We start from the raw sequence: 18,372 nt of genomic DNA, 5'->3' as shown, positions 1-18,372 counted from the left end.
CAGACCCCTCCCGCCCTCCTCCTGCCGAGCTACAAGCAGCAATGGGTGGAGACTGCTGCCTTGGCAGTACAGCGCCATGCTAACACAGGCAGCTTCCACCTCTCCCCCCCTCCTTCTCCCATTGACTGCAACGCATGGGCGGGGCCTCCCGCGACACACTGTCAGTACTGCGCTTTAACACGGACGAGGAGGGGGAGGCGGGAAAATAGCTTCCCAGGTAGAGCGACAGCACCGCTGGCCAATCAGCGCGCGGGTTCTGTAGCAACTCGCCGATCGGGTGCAGCCAATCACAGGGCGCTGGTGGGCGGGGCTTCTTTGCGCCCCTCCCTCGCCTTCTCCAGCTTTGCCAGAGCAGGCTGGCTCCTCCCCCTTAGCTCCGGGACCGGACGGGAGAGCGAGGCTGCTGGGGGACAGAGCGCTGTGAGGATCGGGCGGCTCCGTCCGTTCGCTGTTACCCACCCGCAGGTCAGTGTGCCCCCCCGCCGACTGTGTGAGGGAGTCCGAGCGGTTACCACTCCCCCCCCCTCCTCCTGTGACGAGGATCCCCCGGCCCGGCTAACCCCTGCCCCCTAGTGGGGGCATTTCATAAATACCCCGAGCTGGGTCCCCAGGCGGCTGCAGGCCCCCCTCACGGCCACGGCGTGCTGAGGTAACTCCCCGGGCGGGTTATCCCCCAGTGCCCTGTGAGGGGGTATTTCCCGGGGGGGGTGTGGGCTGCCCCGGCCGGGGTAGGAGAGCCGCGCTCGGTCACAGCATTGTTTGCTGACTCTCTCTGTAATGGCGGACAGGAGGCAGCCGGGGCAGATAGCGGCCGCCTGGGCGGGGTAATACCCCTCCTCGGGGGCAGCTAGGGAAACGGAGGTAAATCTCCTCACAGCAGCCGCCAGCGATATAACAAAGCTGCCCCTTACCCCCGCCCGAGGCCCTCTTACCCCAGGCCCGGGCTCCCAGGATGGGGGAGGGGAGAGTCTGGCTCGGGGCCAAGGCAGCCACTGCCGAGCTCTGCACTCCACCTCCCCGGGCCGGGACTACCATCATCCTCGGCCAGCTTAACTGAGTCAACTGACAGTTCCCATCATGCTCAGCCAGTCGACATTTTGTTAATCCAGCCTATTAAAACGGGTACCATCACGCTCAGTCAGCCATCTATCTGGTTTATCCAGCCTTAAATAACGGATCCCATCACGCTCAGCCAGCCATTATATGGTTTATCCAGCCTTAAATGACGGATCCCATCACGCTCAGCCATCTATCTGGTTTATCCAACCTTAAATAACTGATCCCATCACGCTCAGCCAGCCATCTGTCTGGTTTATCCAGCCTTAAATGACGGATACCATCACGCTCAGCCAGCCATCTATCTGGTTTATCCAGCCTTAAATGACAGATCCCATCACGCTCAGCCAGCCATCTATCTGGTTTATCCAGCCTTAAATAACTGATGCCATCACGCTCAGCCAGCCATCTATCTGGTTTATCCAACCTTAAATGACAGATCCCATCACGCTCAGCCAGCCATCTATCTGGTTTATCCAGCCTTAAATAACTGATGCCATCACGCTCAGCCAGCCATCTATCTGGTTTATACAACCTTAAATGACGAACCCCATCACGCTCAGCCAGCCATCTATCTGGTTTATCCAGCCTTAAATGACGAACCCCATCACGCTCAGCCAGCCATCTATCTGGTTTATCCAGCCTTAAATAACTGATGCCATCACGCTCAGCCAGTCATCTATCTGGTTTATCCAGCCTTAAATAACCGATGCCATCATGCTCAGCCATTCATTTTGTAAATCCTGTTCCCATCATGCTTAGCCAGCCAAAAGGCTGTGAACCCTGGTTTCCCATCATGCTCAGTCAACCATAAGGTTGTAAACCATTATTCCTATCATGCTCAGTCAGCCAACAAAAGCCTGCTTAACGCCTTCCAGTAGGCCCAGTCAGCCACAAATGTGGACTACGTTCACCTTATCTAAACGTGTTCTGGGTTATATTTCCTTGCATGCTGAGCAAACTATGTTGACTACGGTTCCCATGATGCTTAGCTACCCTATTGTCGACCTGGTCTTCGTCAACCCGCCTGTTGGCGAATCATGGGAAATGTAGTCCACAGCTGCTCTCATGCCAAACGTTATCCTCCTCTAGTCTATGGCACTAGTAATTTGTATTGGTCTTTCTCCTCCAGGGCCCGATTTTAATGTCGGCCGGCCTGCAGCCCTGACAAGGCTCTGCTGTGAGTAAATATCTGTATTTACAAAGAGGGGGTCTGTGTGTCCACGTGTAGCCTGCAAGGTCCTGTGTGCATTGTTTGGAAAATGTATCTGAACGTTTTGTGGTTAATACAGCAATATGGATGAATGTTATTTTGTTTTCCTGCATTTTATGGGAGGCTACAATTATTTATGGCATAGTAACGTTGACATAGTTAAACCTCTCTGTTTATGTAACTATTTCTCATGGGTACCTTGTGTTATTTTTTTTTTATTATAGTATGTAGGGAGGAAGCACTAGCGTTGTGGGGGTTGGCTATAGAAAGGCAGTCATGGCTGTGAGGTTGATAGTGGGAGGGCTCAGAGGTTTGTATTTCCCTGCAATACAATCTTTGGCCATTGGGATTTCTCTTGCAGTCTGTACCCCCCACGCAGTGTATAGGAGCACATGGGATTGTCCTATGCAGCATTTGTGACAGCTCAGAAGACCAGCTTTATTACTCTGGGCAAATGTTTGTGGCACTTGTTTTTTTTTTTTTTTTTTTTTTTTTTTTTTAATTTATTTAATAAACCTCTTGTGCAGAAGGGTATTTGAGAGCTTAATTATGTTCTTTAAAAATGTTTTTTGGCAATTTGATTGGGTGCTGTCTTTGCCAGTTTTATATGTGTAACTGTTAAGTCTGTTGTTGTACGTTTAGCTTATATTGTTATGGGTAATAGTAAGACTATTACATGGCCAACAGCCGTTGTGCTGCAAAATTTACATTTATAATATCTTTGCTGCATTCAAACTCTAACTCCTGATGGTTGGCCTGGTAATTGTTAACTCTATGTATATTCTTAATGGCATCTGTAAAAATAATTAGGAACAATTAATGTAGAAAACCATAGACAGTCTCACCATTTAGCTCTTTTCATTTATTTTGCTTTGGTACATTAACATCGGAGAGTCCACCTTATTTATGTAAAATAAAATAAATATAAAAAAAATACAAAACAAAGTACAAGAAGTGTAACATCTTTTGATTCCTTGTATGTGATATACGCATTAAATCTCAATACTTGCCTGCATGTATCTTACACATTTAATATCAATCATTTTCAAAGTGGAATAAGCACAACGTGGTTTTATCTCAATCTATTTTATGATGACAAATTCATTTCAATTTATTTTTTTCTAGCAGGGCCAAAGACACACAGTTGTAGAAATCAGTCTTCGATGCATTATTTCTGGTCTGTTTGTTATATGGTTTAACAAGGATACTCAATGGTGAACATAATGCAGCCATTCTGATGAATAGGTCATGCTCCTGCAGTGTCACTGCAGGAGTTAAATCACTGTTTATATAGCCCTAGTCACATCTCCCTGCATGTGACTTGCACAGAAGTCCTAATCTTTTCCTTAAAAGGAACCTAGGTATTCTATGTTCCTTTATTGCACAGTCTGTTTAATCTAGAATATCTTATTGCCTGCTCTGTTAAGTCTTCTAGAGTTCAATTTTTATAGAGCAGGAGATGAAAACTTTTGAAAATTACCTTTTTTTTTTTTTGTCACAACCAGTAAAGGTGTGGCTAGGGCTGCAAAACAAGTGATTTAACTCCTAAATGACAGAGAATTGAGCAGTGAAACTTCAGAGGCATAATCTATACACAACTGCTTCATATTAAGCTAAACTTGTTATGATGCATGTATGTAGCACTCCTTTAAGGCTGTAGGCTCTAGCAAGCAATTAACATTGCAAGATATAAGAACTTCTAAATTTAAACTTTTGGCAAAAGGGGAAGCTGAAAGAAACCGTCTAGACACCATAACTGTTTTATCAGAATAAAGTTATGGTGCTCAGTGTTTCCTGGCGCAGGTTTTTCTTTTAGGGGTTAAACAACTCGTTAATGGATAATCCCTAAAAGGAAGTAGGTGTCAAGGACCTCCTAACACAAAAACAACTTTATTCTAGTAAAGTGCACTCAAATGTTAGAAATGCAAACACATGCTCCTAAAGTTGTTTTTTCCAACCTATTTTGATTTATTGTCCCCTTTACGTTGAAGATAACCTGTCATGCCTGAAACTACCTTTGCTCTTTTTAAAGAACAATAAATACCATCTATATATTGTACTAATAGTTTTGATTGAAAATGTATAATTTGGGAGAAAACAGATCATTTAAATAATGAAGATTTACTTGTAGTCCTCCAGTATGCTGCTGGTCCAGTCCACATATGGAAGCATTTGGTGGGCAATCACTGCACCACTCCTATCAGCATCTCCTTATAGATTTGCATTGGCTCAAAGTATCTCTATGGGGAACGTTACAATATTCATGCAGATGGTGACAACACTGAACATTGACCCTGCAAAGATTGTAGGTCTGCTTCAGGAAAACGTCCCCATGAGCGGTTTCAGCGACAGCCAATATTAGTTGCCTTAGAATGCAAGTAATCATTCTTTTCTCAAAAAAGCAGTGTTAATATCGCTGAGACTGCAAGGACCAAACCAACTTTAGCTTAATCAAGCCATTTTAGTGTACTGATCTGAAATTAAAACAAGGTGAAATAGAGGGATAAAAATAAAACCTGCAAAGTGATAATGTCTCCTTTAGGAGCCTATTCAAAACTGGATTGGCACACTCAGTTACTTTTTGTCAAAATGTATAGAGCTGCCAAAAAGTATATAAGTGAAACCTTCTGTTTTGGCATAGAGTATACAGGGTCATATTTGTGATGTGACCATAGAGCAGCAATTGGTGCTTAAGGGTGAAATTAACTATAGCTAGATTTTTGCACGTAGCTTTATTTAACAAAACGAGTATATCTTCATAGGAGATAATTCAGGATTTGCAAGGTAATATGGGAAAATAGGTCCTGGCGCAGAGAATTAATGCCCATGATCTACAAGGGAATAGACTGTTTCTGTGCTCTTTGCAAAGACACAATTTCTGTTTGCGCACTGCATCTTTAAGTGATGTGATATAGCATGCTCCTGAGCTGTTAATGAAGATGTCGTACAGGGAGAAGAGCTGTCTCTGCAACTGGATCATACAGATACAACATGCTCTGTGCTAGACCAGATAGAATGCTGCATCTCCTGATCTTGGCAACTTCCTCACTGCCGACACAAGCGCATGCACAAGAATAGGGTACTGTATTGCCACCTAGGGGTTAAACATTATTCCAAATGTTGCTCTGTGTGCAATGCATAAACTGCTGTTGCTTCATGTTACTGAAGCAAGATCTCAACAAGATGAAATAAGCTGAAAGTACAAACTATGCAGAACAGACTTTTTGGCAATATAGTATAGTGCCAAAAAGCTTGTACTTTCAGCTTATTTAACACAATATAAACAATTGTCTCTAATGAAATTCTTGAGCATCTTCAATCTGTTTCTTCACCTCTATATTCTATCAAGACTAGCATAACAGATATGGATAGAGTGAAATTATTTAACTAGTAATGGCACATTTTGCTTTCTCTAATTTACAAGTACATCCTAGGGTTAGGAAGATTATACCCAATTTAAAGGAACTCGATAGCCGTAGGAATACAATTGTGCATTCCTAATCCACATGTTCTTGTCACATCCCCCTCCCCCAAGGGTTAATAATAGTTAACTTACCTTAACTCCCACTCTACGCTGGGCCTGCCTCTTTGCTGAGATCATTAACCCCTTAAGGACCAAACTTCTGGAATAAAAGGGAATCATGACGTGTCAGACACGTCATGTGTCCTTAAGGGGTTAATCTTGGTGATCTCAGTCAATCCAATGCTTTCCCATTTTTTTTGCGCATGTGCAACAAACCACAGCGCTTTGCTAATCAGATGGTACCTTGTGGCTGATTGAGTGATTATTTAAACAATGAAAGATGAAATGCAATGAAAGAATTTACTTTCCTGTAGGAAAACAAAATATTTTCACTTGCAGGGTTAAAACTAGAGAGGGATGAACTGGTCTGGGTGCTCATAGAGTGCATTTAAAATACCATATGCACCAAAATAACTTTTGCTTAATGAATCCCTTTTGGTGTTTAGATAATGGCCCTGTACTCACTACTCCGTTGTCTGCCATTTTGAAGTTAAATCACTTTGTAGCCACTCCTCATCTGTGTGCAATTCAGTGTCCATGAAAAAAGGTTTTGTGTACAGCATAGTGTTAACTCCTGCTCTGTTAATTGACGTTTAATCACACACAGAATGCTGTTGTAGACACTAATAGGCAATCAACATAAGAACAGATATTAAACACATTGTGCAAAAAGGGAAGTTTAAAAAAAAAAAAAAAGTAGGCTAGTTTTCAGTTAGTGCATATAGGCTGTGTGAGTCACAGCCTAAGGTGGTGTGGGTAGGGCTGCGTAAACAAAGTGATTCAAATGAGCACTATAGGGTCAGGAACACAAACCTAAATTTCTTGCCCTATAGTGTTAATCCTTAACCCCTTAACGACGTAGGACGGTTCAGGACCGTCATCGGCATTTTCCCCTTGCCGACCGACGACGGTCCTGAACCGTCCTAAATTTAAGAGGTACTTACCCGATCGGCGGTGCTCCCGGTGTGGGGAGACTGCCTGCAGCCCAGACAGTCTACCCATGGCGGATTAGGACCCCTGGGGCCCATGTGATCGCCCAACAGGGCGACCACATGGTCACAATAGGTGTCCTTGTCTCTGCCTGCAGGGGGACTGTCTGTGCTGACAGGCAGTCTCCCTGCAACTGTAAAATCATAAAAAAAATTAAAGTGAAAGTTAATTAAAAAAAAATATTATATATATGATATATAGACATATATTATACCTATATATGTCTATATATCATATATATATATATATATATAATGTCATACTAAGTGTATTTTTATATTAATATGTACATATATTAATATAAAAATACACTTATAATTAAATTACACACGTATATATAATAACTATATATATTGTATATATATATTATTATAAAATACAAATAATAAGTAATTTAAATTAAATTAAACATGTAAAAATAATAATAAAAATGTAAAAAAAAAATATATATCTATACGAAATTTTATTCTAACTGTATTTTGATATTAATATATATATATATATATTTATATCAAAATACACTTATAATTAAATTGTATATTTATCTCTGTATATATAAATAAATAAAAAGAATACGAACTATTCATATGTCCATATACAAAATTACATAAATAATTATATAAATATACACGTAGACTTCAAATATATAAATATGCATATATATTTAAATTCTCGTGCGTATTTATGTAATATTTTTACATAATTAAGTTATTTTATTGATTGCAATTTAAGGGACCTGCCTGCCAACCCAAGCTGAAAGTCCAGAGAATTTAATTTGCTGTCACTGTATTTTACCCTGTAACGTTCTACGACACCCTAAAACCTGTACATGGGGGGTACTGTTTTACTCGGGAGACTTTGCTGAACACAAATATTAGTGATTCAAAACAGTAAAACATATCACAGCGATGATATTGTCAGTGAAAGTGACTTTTTTTGCATTTTTCACACACAAACAGCACTTTTACTGATGATATAATTGTTGTGATACATTTTCCAGTTTTGAAACACTAATATTTGTGTTCAGCAAAGTCTCCTGAGTAGAACAGGACCCCCCATGTACAGGTTTTATAGCGTTTTTGAAAGTTACAGGGTCAAATATATGGGTCAAATATTTTTACATTGATAATGGCCAGGTTGGTTACGTTGCCTTTGAGAGCGTATGGTAGCCCAGGAATGAGAATTACCCCCATGATGGCATACCATTTGCAAAAGAAGACAACCCAAGGTATTGCAAATGGGGTATGTCCAGTCTTTTTTAGTAACCACTTAGTCACAAACACTGGCCAAAATTAGCGTTCAATTTAGTTTTTTACTTTTTTCACACACACACAAACAAATATGAACGCTAACTTTGGCCAGTGTTTGCGACTAAGTGGCTACTAAAAAAGTCTGGACATACCCCATATTGAATACCCTGGGTTGTCTACTTTAAAAAAAATATGTACATGTGGGGTGTTATTCAGCGATTTATGACAGATAATAGTGTTACAATGTCACTATTGATACATTTTAAAAATGTAAGTTTTGAAACCGCAATATCCTACTTGTACTTATAGCCCTATAAAATGCAAAAAAGTAGCAAAAAGCATGTAAACACTGGGTATTTTTAAACTCAGGACAAAATTTTGAATCTATTTAGCAGTTTTTTCATTCGCTTTTGTAGATGAGTAAAAGATTTTTCACATAAAAGTCAAAAAACATGTATTTTTTTCAATTTTTCATCACATTTTTTCATTTTTTAAAAATTAAATTACATGATATTATATAAATAATGGTATGTAAAGAAAGCCCCTTTTGTCCTGAAAAAAACAATATATAATTTGTATGGGAACAGTAAATGAGAGAGCAGAAAATTACAGCTAAACACAAACACCACAAAAGTGTAAAAAGATGCCTGGTCGCAAATGTACAACATCGCAAAAACAGTCCGGTCCTTAAGGGGTTAAGGACTAAACCAAATGTACACGTTTTGGGAAAAAAAAACGTAAACAAAACCTGGAATTCAACTATATGTCCAACCGTAATTCACCTCTTTCATATTATGTGCACCCGCACATATATCATGTTGTTCAGGAGAAACAGGGCTTTCATTTAACATCAAATATTTACCTATGAAACATACCGTATATACTCGAGTATAAGCCGAGGCCCCTAATTTTACCCCAAAAAACTGGGAAAACTTATTGACTCGAGTATAAGACTAGGGTGGGAAATGCAGCAGCTGGTGGTAAATTTCTAAATAAAATTAGATCCTTAAAAAATTATATTAATTGAATATTTATTTACAGTGTGTGTATATAATGAATAGTGTGTGTGTATGAGAATGCAGTGTGTGTATGAGAATGCAGTGTGTGTATGAGAATGCAGTGTGTGTATGAGAATGCAGTGTGTGTATGAGAATGCAGTGTGTGTATGAGAATGCAGTGTGTGTATGAGAATGCAGTGTGTGTATGAGAATGCAGTGTGTGTATGAGAATGCAGTGTGTGTATGAGAATGCAGTGTGTGTATGAGAATGCAGTGTGTGTATGAGAATGCAGTGTGTGTATGAGAATGCAGTGTGTGTGTGTATGAGAATGCAGTGTGTGTGTGTGTATGAGAATGCAGTGTGTGTGTGTGTATGAGAATGCAGTGTGTGTGTGTATGAGAATGCAGTGTGTGTGTGTATGAGAATGCAGTGTGTATGAGAATGCAGTGTGTATGAGAATGCAGTGTGTATGAGAATGCAGTGTGTATGAGAATGCAGTGTGTATGAGTGCAGTGTGTGTGTATATGAATGCAGTGTGTGTGTATGAGAATGCTGTGTGCATGAGTGCAGTGTGTGTGTATGAGAATGCTGTGTGCATGAGTGCTGTGTGCATGAGTGCTGTGTGCGTGTATGAGAATGCTGTGTGCATGAGTGCTGTGTGCGTGTATGAGAGTGCTGTGTGCATGAGTGCTGTGTGCATGAGTGCAGTGTGTGTGTATGAGAATGCTGTGTGCATGAGTGCAGTGTGTGTGTGTATGAGAATGCTGTGTGCATGAGTGCAGTGTGTGTATGAGAATGCTGTGTGCATGAATGCAGTGTGTATGAGTGCAGTGTGTGTGTATGAGAATGCTGTGTGTATGAATGCAGTGTGTGTGTGTGTGTAATGCAGAGTGTGATGCAGAGCCTTGGTGGGAGGTGGGCATTTTTATTTTTTAATTATTATTTTAATATTTTTTTTGTTTCATTGCATTTTTTTTAATTATTTTTTTATTTTATTATAATTTTTTATTTAATTATTATTTTTATTTTATTTTTTTTTATTTTTTTTATTATTATTGCTATATATAAATTTTTTCGTCCCCCCTCCCTGCTTGCTAGCTGGCCAGGGAGGGGGGCTCTCCTTCCCTGGTGGTCCAGTGGATGGGCACTGTGTAGGAGGGGGCTGTGGGGGCTGCAGAGAGATGTTACTTACCTTTCCTGCAGCTCCTGTCAGCTCTCTCCTCCTCCGCCGGTCCGTTCAGCACCTCGGTCAGCTCCCAGTGTAAATCTCGCGAGAGCCGCGGCTCTCGCGAGATTTACACTGTGAGCTGACAGAAGAGCTGAACGGACCGGCGGAGGAGGAGAGAGCTGACAGGAGCTGCAGGAAAGGTAAGTAACATCTCTCTGCAGCCCCCACAGCCCCAGTCTGTATTATGGCAATGCAAATTGCCATAATACAGACAATTGACTCGAGTATAAGCCGAGTTGGGGTTTTTCAGCACAAAAAATGTGCTGAAAAACTCGGCTTATACTCGAGTGTATATACGGTAATTTATAATATGAATAAAATATAAAAAAATTTGAGAAGTTACAAAATTATTTTTTTTAGTTCTGCATGACATTTTAACTGTGAATGTCATAATACTGTTGGCTTTTACTGCAATAAAATACACATATTTGTATTCAGCGTTGTCTCACATGTAAAACACTACACCCTATGTACAGGTTTTATGGTGTTTTGGGAAGTTACAGGGTCAAATATAGCATGTTACATTTTTTAGTTTTTTCACATTGAAATTCGCCAGATTCGTTATGTTGCCTTTGAGACCATATGGTAGACCATGAATGAGAATTGCCCCCATGATGACATACCATTTGCAATTGTAGACAACCCAAGGTTTTGCTAATGGGTTATGGCCAATCTTTTTTAGTAGCCACTTAGTCACAAACTGCTATTCCATCCATGTGACCGTGAGGTCCTCGCGACCACATGGCCCAGGAGGGCCAGATCAGACGCAGGGGGACTCCCTGGGATGCCTGCTTAGTAACCCCCTTTTCGCAATTGCCAGCGAGCAGGTAAGTGGGAAGGACGGCGTGGACGTACAATGAAAACCACCGTCTAGCCCCCCCTGTTCCCCTCTTGCCTCCCTAAATATAGTAAAGCCTAACTTGTATTCAAGCCTGAAGCTGCTGGCTCTGCCCCTGTCTGTTTCAGAATTGCAAGCTGTCTGCTGACCTCATCAGAAGTGTTGTTCTGAGCCAATCACAATCCTTCCACATAGGATTGGCTGATACTGTAAAGGAGGCAGATCAGGGGCAGAGCCAGCACAAGTCAAACACAGCCCTGGCCAAACAGCATCTCGTCATAGAGATGAATTGAATCAATGAATCTCTTAGGAAAGTTCAATGTCTGCATGCAGAGGGAGGAGAGACTGATATGTTGTGATGCACACTAGGCAAGATTGAGCTAGAAAGCAGCTCTAGCAGCCATGTGAGGAGTGGGCAGTGAAGTTATTACTAGGCTGTAATGTAAACACTGTAGTTTCTCAGAAAAGACAGTGTTTACAGCAAAAAGCCTGAAGGGTATGATTCTACTCACCAGAACAAATGCAATAAGCTGAAGGTTTGGTGACTAGCGTCCCTTTAAAGTCTTATATGACAGATAACTGAACAGTGAGAGCCCAAGGGCCATGACCTAAACATAAAAACACCTTCATGATTTCTTTTGGTGCTTGGTGTCCCTTTAATTGAACTTACGTTATGAACCTCAACATGGTGAAAGGCTGAGTTGGCATACCCTACTGGTTCTCTGCATATTTTGTTCAATGGCTATTCATGACCCCTTTCTTATCCAATTATTTCTTCTGTTTCCCTGCAATATTTATGTAGCCCATTTCATATGACAACTTGCTATGCATGGAAACGTTTTGTAAAACAGTGCTGTGCAAATTAATAATTACACACACAATTACATAGTTACATAGCTGAAAAGAGACTTGCATCCATCAAGTTCAGCCTCCCTCACATTTGTTTTTTGCTGTTGATCCAAAAGGAGGCAAAAATAAACAATAAATAATTTGCTTGCTTGGGGTTAGTGTTCTCCAGTATTTTGCATGGGGTAGTATTGCCTCTGAATGTGTCCTGTGGCATCTGGTACCAAGACATTAGCAGCAGATCTTTTAAGGCCTGCAAGTTGCGAGGTGGGGTCTATATGGGTCAGATCTGTTCTTTCAGCACACCCCACAGATGCTCAATTGGATTGAGGGTTGAGAAAGGTCCAATTCTGACGTTCACATCCCCAGGGGGGGGGGATGAACGGGGGTCACCATGGGCACTCAGACCGGTCTGTGGCTGTGCAGCAGACTGCAAAGCACTGCCGGCATTAAAGGGGCCCTCCAGACCTCTAAAGCACTTTACCTTGCTGAAAAGCTTTGTGTGAAGCGTGTGTCCTATTTTATTTTCGTTTTGCAAAAAGTGCAGATTTCAATAGAACTGACAGTTTTGTTACACCCGTCTGGCTTTCAAGTAGACAAGCGGTCCTGTTACTTCCTAGTTGTTTAGCTCAGTGGACCTAAGCTCAAGAAGAAGCAATTGCTCAGAGCACCTACCTTGCAGAGACTTCTCATTGAGATACATTGCAATTTCTGTGATTGGACAGATAAAGAAAGTCTGGGTGGGGTTAGAAGGGGGAGACTTTGCAAAGGCAGCAAACAAGAGAACTGCAGATTTGCAAGCTGTTTAGATATACTAAACTTACTGTTTTGGAGATGCTGTGTGCAGTCGTCTAGCCATCACTATTTGGCTCTTGTCAAAGTCACTCTGCTCTTTTCACTTACCCATCTTTTGCTTCCCACACGTGAAATTCAAGAACTGACTGTTCACATGCTGCCTAATATATCCAACCCCATAACCAGCGCCATTGTAAAAATACAATCAATAAAACCTCCAGATTAGCCTTTCTAACCCAGGAAACTTTTTGAGGTTATTTTAGCTTTTACTTTTAAACTCAACTGTGGAAGGATTACGGAATTAATAATACCTGATTAGCATTCTTAGTAAGACTTGATTTTTTTTCTTTTTGTATATATATATTTTTTAATGTATTCAAAATACAGAGTTGGACCAGATCTCAGAAGTAGGGTAGGGTTGGCCTTAACATTGTTAGTGCTGGTGCAAGTGCTGCAACAACTATTCAATATAATAGATTTTGATTGCCAGCAAATCTCATTATCAATTAGTTGGCCTGTGCGGCCGATTTCTTAGTGTTGCAAGCGATGCAAAACTGTATTCTTAGCTCTATAGGAATTCTGTCCTTCCACCTTCGCGATGTGAAGGGTTAAAATAAAAAAAATACTTATCTGATTCCAGTGCTGATGTATCTCCGCACTGGGACAGGTTTCCTTCCACCGATGTTGGCCAATGCGGGGGACCTCCATGCTTTCATATGGGGATTTTGAAGACTCTGGACAAGTTTGTGCAACGGTTGAGGACGTCCAACTTTGTTTCACAGACTTTAGCTACATGAAACTGGAGGAAGCCCTTCTAGTGGCTATCTTAACCCTGCAATGCTTTATATTGCAGGGTTAAGGGAACAGGTACACTGCACCCAGACCACTTCAATGAGATGAAGTGGTCTGGGTGCCTACAAGGTCCCTTAAACTTTTAATATGTAGTTTAGCTGGTGTATACATATACCCTGTAGTAGTACATAAAATTAGCAGCTGTTTAACATGCATAATGGCCAAGTGGGTGCTTAAAGGAAAACTCCAGTGCCAGGAAAACAATCCGTTTTCCTGGCACTGCAGGTACCCTCTCCCTCCCACCTCCCATGCCAGGTAGCTCAACGGGTGAACTTGGTGGTGGTTTCGGGTCGGCGTCGCTCCTCCGCCCGCCGGCTGAGGAAACCTAATGCGCATGCCGCGCACGCACATTAGGTCTCCCCATAGGAAAGCATTGAAAACGATTTTTAATGCTTTCCTATGGGGAATAGAGCGACGCTGGAGGTCCTCACACAGCGTGAGGACGTCCAGCGACGCTCTAGCAAAGAAAATCTTTGCTATGAATCAGGAAGTGCCCTCTAGTGGCTGTCTAGTAGACAGCCACTAGAGGTGGAGTTAACTCTGCAATGTAATTATTGCAGTTTATAAAAAAAACTGCAATAATTACAGTTGCAGGGTTAAGAGTAGTGGGAGTTGGCACTCAGACCACTCCAATGGGCAGAGGTGGTCTGGGTGCCTGGAGTGTCCCTTTAAGGTGGGCGTCAGGAAAACTGTTTTCCTGGCACTAGATCTCCCCCTCACCCCTCCAAGTCATCCAAAGACCTGGAATTTCCTTTACTGTGTGTATATGTATATAAGCTACTCCCCCAAGGAAATAAGCATAATCTAGAGCAGGGGCAGGCAACCTTTTAGCAGCACTGTGCCAAAATAGGATTCTGATGTCCCGTAGCGTACTGTTTTTTTGTTTTTTTTTAAGTTGCATTGTATTTGTTCATGAGTTTGTGGTATCGTGTATGATACCTATGAATGTGCATGGGGACTGCTTGTAGAATTGTGTGTGGATGGATATGTCACATGGTGTGTTTAGGGTATTGCATGTGGGGTAGTGTGTGTGTGTGTGTGTGTGTATGTGTGTGTCGATTGTCAGTGGTGTTGAGCTTGTGTGGATTGTGTGTTTGTGTGTGGGCTGTTCTATTATTTGTATGAGGGGAGGGTTATTCTGCATTTCTGTGTATATCTAGCAGTGTGGGTGGGTTCCAGTGAGGACCAGGCTGGCCAGGTACATGTCAAGGACAGGAGCTGCAACAGCAGCTGCTGGCTGCTCTACTCCAGTGTGGATTCCCATTCACAAAGTGCTGGAATAAAGTGATCTGAGATCACTTCCTCTATGTGCTGCAATGCTTAAATTGAGGATTGCCCGTTACCACCTTTTTGTAATGGCAGGTATCTAAAGTTTACCTGGGACTCCTGATAGGCCAGAGCCTGTTTGGCTCTAGTAGCCTTGAGAGCCGTGCAAAGACCCCTCGAGTGCTGTGCATGGCACACGTGCCGTAGGTTGCCTATCCCTGATCTAGATCAAAGCAGCAGCATGAAACAAAAAATAAAGGAGTAATCAAATGTATTTTGTGTTACAGGGTGTGTGTGTGCAAAAAATTACTTTAATTTGTACATGTGCATAGAGATCTGAAACGATAAGAAAACTGTAAAGACTCATATTCATTTCAAAAATCCAAAATCAAAGACTGAGATATGTTAAATTAGATTTGGTTACAATGTAATGGAAACTTTAAATAGTCCACAGAAGTACTTCTGCCTACTTTTCTAATAGTTTTTTCTTTTCCCCTCTCAAATTAGGTACCCTGGAATGGACATTGGGACTGTAGGAAGATTGGATCATATACATACAAATTCACAATTTCATCATAAAACCATGGCTACTGGATTGACAAATGTAGGGAATGCTTTTGGAGGGCAAACCTCCTCTGCCTTTCAAAGCACTCCTATTGATGACGACGACGATGATGTGGTTTTTGTTGAGCCTGTACAGGTTACTCAAAGTACACCACATACTGATCAGAGAAGGGTAGGATTTCCTAAACCAAGGAAAGAACAGAGGGCAGACCCCAAATTACATTCTTCCAGCAAGGAGTTGGATTCTCTTAAAGGAACAATAAGTGAGACAATCATCATAGATGACGAGGAAGATCCTGAACCATGCCATGTGCAAGAAAAAAATGCTTCCAGCTTTGGTGACAGACTTCTAGACACCAATAGACCTATCAGTGTGGATTTTCCCTCCTCCTCCAGCTTCTCAAGGAGCAAAGCAAATTCTGGGATTATTAGTACTGGTATTACTACTGAGCCAGACTCTGAAATACAAATTGCAAATGTCACCACTCTAGAATCTGGCATAAATTCTGTGAATGATAGCCACCTTCAAAATACTGAGGGGCGTGATATGAATTTAATGATTACCCATGTAACCTCTTTGCAGAATCCAGGATTAGGAGAGGTCCAGAATGGATTGCATTCCAATAATTTTGGTGTTCATGTGCAAACATATCCCCCTACCCTTGCATCACAGACTAAACCTGCGATGGGTCCATACAACCCTGGAAGAATTGTTAGCGGAGATGTTTTTCAAAATGGAGAATCTGCAACTCATCCTAATCCTGGTAAGTATCGCTGTGCATATTTAATTATAAATACGAATGCAGGCATATCTATCCAAACCCTCAAAGACAAAGGGATTCTAGTCACCAGAACCACTAAATCCTAATGTAGTGGTTTTGGTGACTATGGCATGTCTCTGCAGTGTTAGCACTGTTTACATTGCAAACTAGGGACACCTCTTGTGGCAGTCACTCAGACAGCGACTGGAGGTGCTTTCTAGTCCAGTGCTGCACGTTTGAAGCACTGATGTTCAGAGACACTGAATGTTCCCTATAGCGATGCATTGATTTAATGCATCTCTATGAGGAGATGCTAATTGGCGCAGCGTGGCGTTTTGCTGCACATGCACAATAGTCTCCCAATGCCATCCTAAGCATTGGATTGGCTGAGATCATCCAGATTGAGAATGGAGAGGACCAGTAACCTAAATAGTCACCTGACACTATAGTAAGAGGGTTGCACTCAATCATAAAAATCACAGGGTGCTAGCAGAGTATGGGTCAGCATACCCCATAGAACATGTATCAAGGAAAAAATCTTAGGCACTTACTGTGATACGTTAAGCAGCTTTAATGGATACCGCAACGTTTCGAACTGTACCCGGAGTACAGGTCGAAGCTTTGCTTATCCATTAAAGCTGTTTAACGTATCGCAGTGAGCGCCAGAGTTTTTTTTGCTTGACACCTGACTCTATAGTGTCAGGAATGCATTTTTGTTTTTCTGACAAAATAGTTTTCCTTAAAGGGACACTCCAGGCACCCAGACCACTTCTGCCCATTGGAGTGGTCTGGGTGCCAACTTGCACTATTCTAAACCCTGCAAGTGTAATTATTGCAGTTTTTTTATAAACTGCAATAATTACCTTGCAGGGTTAACGCCACCTCTAGTGGTTGTCTACTCGACAGCCACTAGAGGGCACTTACTGGATCATAGCACAGATTATCTGTGCTAGAGCGTCGCTGGACGTCCTCACGCTGTGTGAGGACCTCCAGCGTCGCTCATTTCCCCAAAGAAAAGCATTGAAATGCATTTTCAATGCTTTCCTATGGAAAGCGCTAATGCGCATTGCCACGCATTAGGTCTCGCCGTCCGGCGGGCGGGATCAGTCTCGCCCACTTGCCGACGCAATGCGGAGGAGGAAGCAGCAACGTGGGGATTGGGGGGTGGGAGGGAGAGGGGACCTGCAGTGCCAGGAAAACGGATTGTTTTCCAGGCACTGGAGTTTCTCTTTAACCCCTTAAGGACACATGTCATGATTCCCTTTTATTCCAGAAGTTTGGTCCTTAAAGGACCACTCTAGTGCCAGGAAAGCATACTCGTTTTCCTGGCACTAGAGTTCCCTGAGGGTGCCCCCACCCTCAGGGACCCACTCCCGCCCGGCTCTGGAAAAGGGAAAGGGGTAAAAACTTACCTTTTTCCAGCGCTGGGCGGGGAGCTCTCCTCCTCCTCTCCGCCTCCGTTCCTCCCCGTCGGCTGAATGCGCACGCGCGGCTAGAGCTGCGCGCGCATTCAGCCGGTCACATAGGAAAGCATTCATAATGCTTTCCTATGGACGCTTGCGTGCTCTCACTGTGATTTTCACAGTGAGAATCACGCAAGCGCCTCTAGCGGCTGTCAGTGAGACAGCCACTAGAGGATTAGGGGGAAGGCTTAACTAATTGATAAACATAGCAGTTTCTCTGAAACTGCTATGTTTATAAAACAATTAGTTAACCCTAGCTGGACCTGGCACCCAGACCACTTCATTAAGCTGGTCTGGGTGCCTAGAGTGGTCCTTTAAGGGGTTAAAGTGGCACTGTCAGACTTGTGATAGCTGGGGAGGAGTGACACATCTAGAAGGCAGTAGCTCTGCACAGTGTCAGGTGTATGTAATATACAGAGTCAAAGTACTTCTCCCCCTCACCCCCCCAAAGTGGAGGGAAAGGGTGACTGCTGCTTTTAAACATTGCATTATTGTAAAGTCCATTTTTGTGATGTGCATGCTACCCTAGGGGGAAAAACGTTCTAGATCTGCCAAATTGACAGTTGATGTGTAAATAGTTACAGTTGGTGCATGCAAATTTGTTTTTATTTTTTTGTGGACAAATGGTTACTACTTAATGTATTATAAAAGTTAGATTTTCTCATTTGAGAAAAAAAACACGTTCGCTATTTATATTTGCATTAAATGCTGTGTTCAGTGACATGTAA

At 42.2% G+C, this 18,372-nt stretch overlaps 1 protein-coding gene across 4 annotated transcripts in view; it reads left to right on the top strand.

Annotated features, from left to right (window-relative positions):
* The first annotated feature begins 343 nt into the window (after nt 1-343).
* Nucleotides 344-18,372, top strand: part of ZMYM2 (zinc finger MYM-type containing 2) — a 59,425-nt gene continuing 41,396 nt past the window's right edge. For 2 of the 4 annotated variants that reach the window (XM_063429901.1, XM_063429892.1), the window contains exons 1-2: nt 345-465; nt 15,364-16,184. In XM_063429901.1, the coding sequence (XP_063285971.1) occupies nt 15,374-16,184 (811 nt within the window). In that variant the 5' untranslated portion in view covers nt 345-465; nt 15,364-15,373. Of the gene's footprint in view, nt 466-2,052; nt 2,237-15,363; nt 16,185-18,372 lie in introns of those variants that run through there. The other 2 variants (XM_063429875.1, XM_063429884.1) reach the window with 2 other exon arrangements.

This window comes from Pelobates fuscus, chromosome 1 (assembly GCF_036172605.1).
Source record: "Pelobates fuscus isolate aPelFus1 chromosome 1, aPelFus1.pri, whole genome shotgun sequence".
Lineage (NCBI taxonomy): Eukaryota > Metazoa > Chordata > Amphibia > Anura > Pelobatidae > Pelobates > Pelobates fuscus.
Note: the sequence above shows the minus strand (reverse complement) of the source record. Positions and strands in the feature narration are given on the sequence as shown.